The sequence below is a fragment of the Palaemon carinicauda genome, chromosome 26, assembly GCF_036898095.1.
Source record: "Palaemon carinicauda isolate YSFRI2023 chromosome 26, ASM3689809v2, whole genome shotgun sequence".
In the NCBI taxonomy this organism is placed as follows: Eukaryota; Metazoa; Arthropoda; class Malacostraca; order Decapoda; family Palaemonidae; genus Palaemon; species Palaemon carinicauda.
In genome coordinates, this window is record NC_090750.1 from 95,820,824 (window position 1) to 95,824,378 (window position 3,555).

General features: G+C 34.7%; 1 protein-coding gene across 1 annotated transcript in view; it reads left to right on the forward strand.

Annotated features, from left to right (window-relative positions):
* The first annotated feature begins 3,441 nt into the window (after nt 1–3,441).
* The window catches only part of LOC137620315 (cuticle protein AM/CP1114-like), a 1,159-nt gene continuing 1,045 nt past the window's right edge, over nt 3,442–3,555 (forward strand). The window contains exon 1 of the mRNA XM_068350547.1: nt 3,442–3,460. Within this exon, the coding sequence (XP_068206648.1) occupies nt 3,452–3,460 (9 nt within the window). The 5' untranslated portion in view covers nt 3,442–3,451. The remainder of the gene's footprint in view (nt 3,461–3,555) is intronic.

Genomic DNA, 3,555 nt, shown 5'->3' on the forward strand with positions numbered 1-3,555 from the left:
GAATGTGTTCATAGTTTACGAATTAACATCGTTTCCATGTTTTTGGTAAATTCATCAAGTACGCCCACCGATGTTTTCTTATAGTCAGTTTGTACAAATTGTAGTTGGCCATATAGGAAGTTGAAAAAATATGATTTGATTCTTGCTACAATCTGGTGTCAGATGTCAGAAAATTACAAATACGATTGTTTTCTCATGATAAAAGTTTGGTGGAGCCTTCCTAGAGCCACGCCGTCTGTGCCTCTTTAAACTTTTACCACCAACCCCATCCCACCCGAAAAAAGCTCTCATGCTCTTGTATCAAGGCAACATATATTTGAATGGCGAAATGTTTGAAGGATTCATTGATGCTACTGAGGCTTTATGTACCAACTTGACGAGACATGAGATACACCTTAAGACCACGGAAAGACCATTCAAACAACGCGCTTATCGACTATGGGCGTATCACCAAGAGGTCATGAGAAAAGATTTGGACCATTTGTTACAAAACGAATTAGATGAACAAAGCTCTAGCCCCTACAGTTCTCCATGCTTGCTTGAGAGAAAAAAACCCGGCGGATCTTTCAAGCTGTGTACGAACTATAAAAAGTTGAATTCGATCAGTGTGTCCGACAAATATCCTTCGTCACTCATAGACCAACTACTCAACAACATTGGACAAGCGAGGTTAGTCTCCAAGATCGATTTGTTACAAGGCTCTTATCAGATTCCTTTCGACGAAACCTCAAAATTATCATCAGCTTTTATATACCAGTTTGGGTTATATTCATTTTAATGTTACCATTTTTAAGATATTCCATTTTAATTGTTAATTACTTCTCCTATTTCCTTGTTTCCTTTTCTCACTGGGCTCTTTTCCCTGCTGGAGCCCTTTGGCTTACAGCATCCTGCTTTTCCAACTAGGCTTGTAGCTTAGCAAGTAATAATAATAATAATAATAATAATACACAGTCATGCCATTTAGTCTAATGAAAACACCTGCTACCTTCCGAGTGTTAGATAACGTTCTAGGATCGATTGAAGGAGTAGGCCTATATCTCGACGATGTTGTGATATATTCATCGACCTGGGAAGAACATCTCCAAATCCTGGAGAAGGTATGTCAAAAGTTAAAAGGAGCATATCTCACGATTAACGAGGAGAAGAGCAAATTTGGAAAGGCAACAATTCGGTACTTAGGATTTGAAGTCGGAAGAGGGCGAATCGCCCCGGTAGCCACTATCGTCGAACGAATAAGGAAAGCTTTACCATCTATCCACAACTAGGAAGCATTTATCATTGTTTTTTAGAAATGGCAGGATTCTAAAGACGTTTTTACCCTAATTTTCAGCTGTAGTCACTCCCTTGACAGACTTGACTAGCCCCAAGAAAAAATATGTAAGGACCAGAGAGTACCCGGAATCCTTTAACTTTTACACTCTACAAAAATAAATATATTCAATAAAAGTTACAACACTTTCAATGAATTTAGATTGAAAAAATAACCACTCGAAATAACAAGTCTGAACAAAACTTAGAATAAGACAAAAAGAATGTTTACACTCTGAAAATTATATAATCACTTGACTCGAAATATTAAATCTGCATAAAAGCCTTAGACTAAGAAATAAATACAATCACTTGTTTCACTTGAAATTAAATTTTACACTTAATTAGTCTTGACACTTATTCAAAAAATTACATAAAGTGACTGATAAACTTATGTATTCAGCTCACGAAAAGTTAACCAGGTAACGTTACAAATATACTTCACGTTTCTTACTTGCACAGGGCCAGTTAAAAAAAAAAATTTACACAATACCAACATTCACCACAACACAAAAATGTTAAAATCGCCCTTTTTGTCCTTGTATCGTTTAAACACACAATTTACTGGGGCACAAAATCACTTTGGAGAAGACACACTAAAGAGACTTGGAGAGAGAGTGAGGGATGCACTTTGGCTCTTTCACGGGACAGCTGTTTCTCTTCTGCTGCTATGCAGCCCTGGGGGCGCATATATATGAAGTTAGTAACTTCTCGAATATTCTAATAGATTATTCTCGTGGATTGGGGGCCAGCCTCTAGCGCCACCAGAGTTATCAACTAGATAAAAATTCAAGAAATGAACCTTGGTTTCAGGCAACTCTCTCTCTCAGCTGTTCCGCCCACCCACCCTTCTCGGAAATAAAAAAAAAGAAGATAAAAATCTAACACTAAGGTTTTCGAGAACCTTCCAAAATACGTGAAAAATATAAGAATTGCGTATTTTCTCACAAACATAACGCAATATCTCATAAAAATATAAAAAAGTTTAATATAAGCCCTTGTTCAAATATCTCGTATAGATCATATAACACTCTCAAACAGCTTACATAAGACTTTGTAACAAAATACGTGAAATAAAAAGTTAATTCTTAAAAATAACGTAAATTTACATACACTGACTTGAATGAAGAATACAATGAAATCAACGACTAAAGCCTTACATAATTTACATAACAAACTTATGCCTACATAAGAGCTGCCTGTTCACCTCTTCAATGCACATATGATAACAAATAATATACATTAACAAATTATTTACTCTACATTAGACCAGCTTCGTAAATATATATATATATATATATATATATATATATATATATATATATATATATATATATATATATATATATATATATATATATATATATATATATATATATATATATATATATACATGTGTGTGTCTTTGTATAAGTGTGTCTGCATGTGTGAGTGTGTGTGAAATTTCTTTGTTCTCAAATGCAGGGCAAGTATTGGGAACAATATATGTCTTTTAGGAATATCAAACGAGAGATCATAGTTATGTTTTCCTTTCTAATCTGAAAACAAGTCATGAGAACAAATACCACAATAATAGCTCTAATACCATTGTGGGATGACAAAAGCAGAGAGAGAGAGAGAGAGAGAGAGAGAGAGAGAGAGAGAGAGAGAGAGAGAGAGAGAGAGTCGTAATGATATCATGAAGGAGAGTAAGTTTTATTTTAACAGAAAGAAGAGAAGTGCAATTGAAACTATATCATATTAAAATAAGGCGATCTACATCAGGTTAAGGAGAGGAGGGGAAAACATGACATCGAATTAGAAACTAAGGTCACCAATTCTAGTCATATTTCCACTCGAAAATCAAGATTGGTTAAGAAATATTGTAGGATTTGGTCTGTTTGATGCAAGCATTAAAACCTATAATAAGTTGTTTAAAAATGTCTTGAAACTATATATTAGAGGAAAAATCTTGATCAACATTTACTTCAGTACGTGAATAAATTAAAAATTTAATAAACTCGTTTCAGGAAACCTTGATCATCAAATACCTGTCAGTACAAAATATCAGACCTTATGAGAGAACTTGTTATCGCCAGTCACTCGTATAAAAGGAGTCACTCAACTTCTTTCATCATCAGTTCGTTTGAGGCAGCTCAACATGAAGTGTGTAAGTTTTCCTGCTTGTCTATTGATAGTTATTGTGGGGGCGTGGAAGAGTAAGACCTTTGCCTGGTTACCACAATTTGACATATTGTGTTTCAC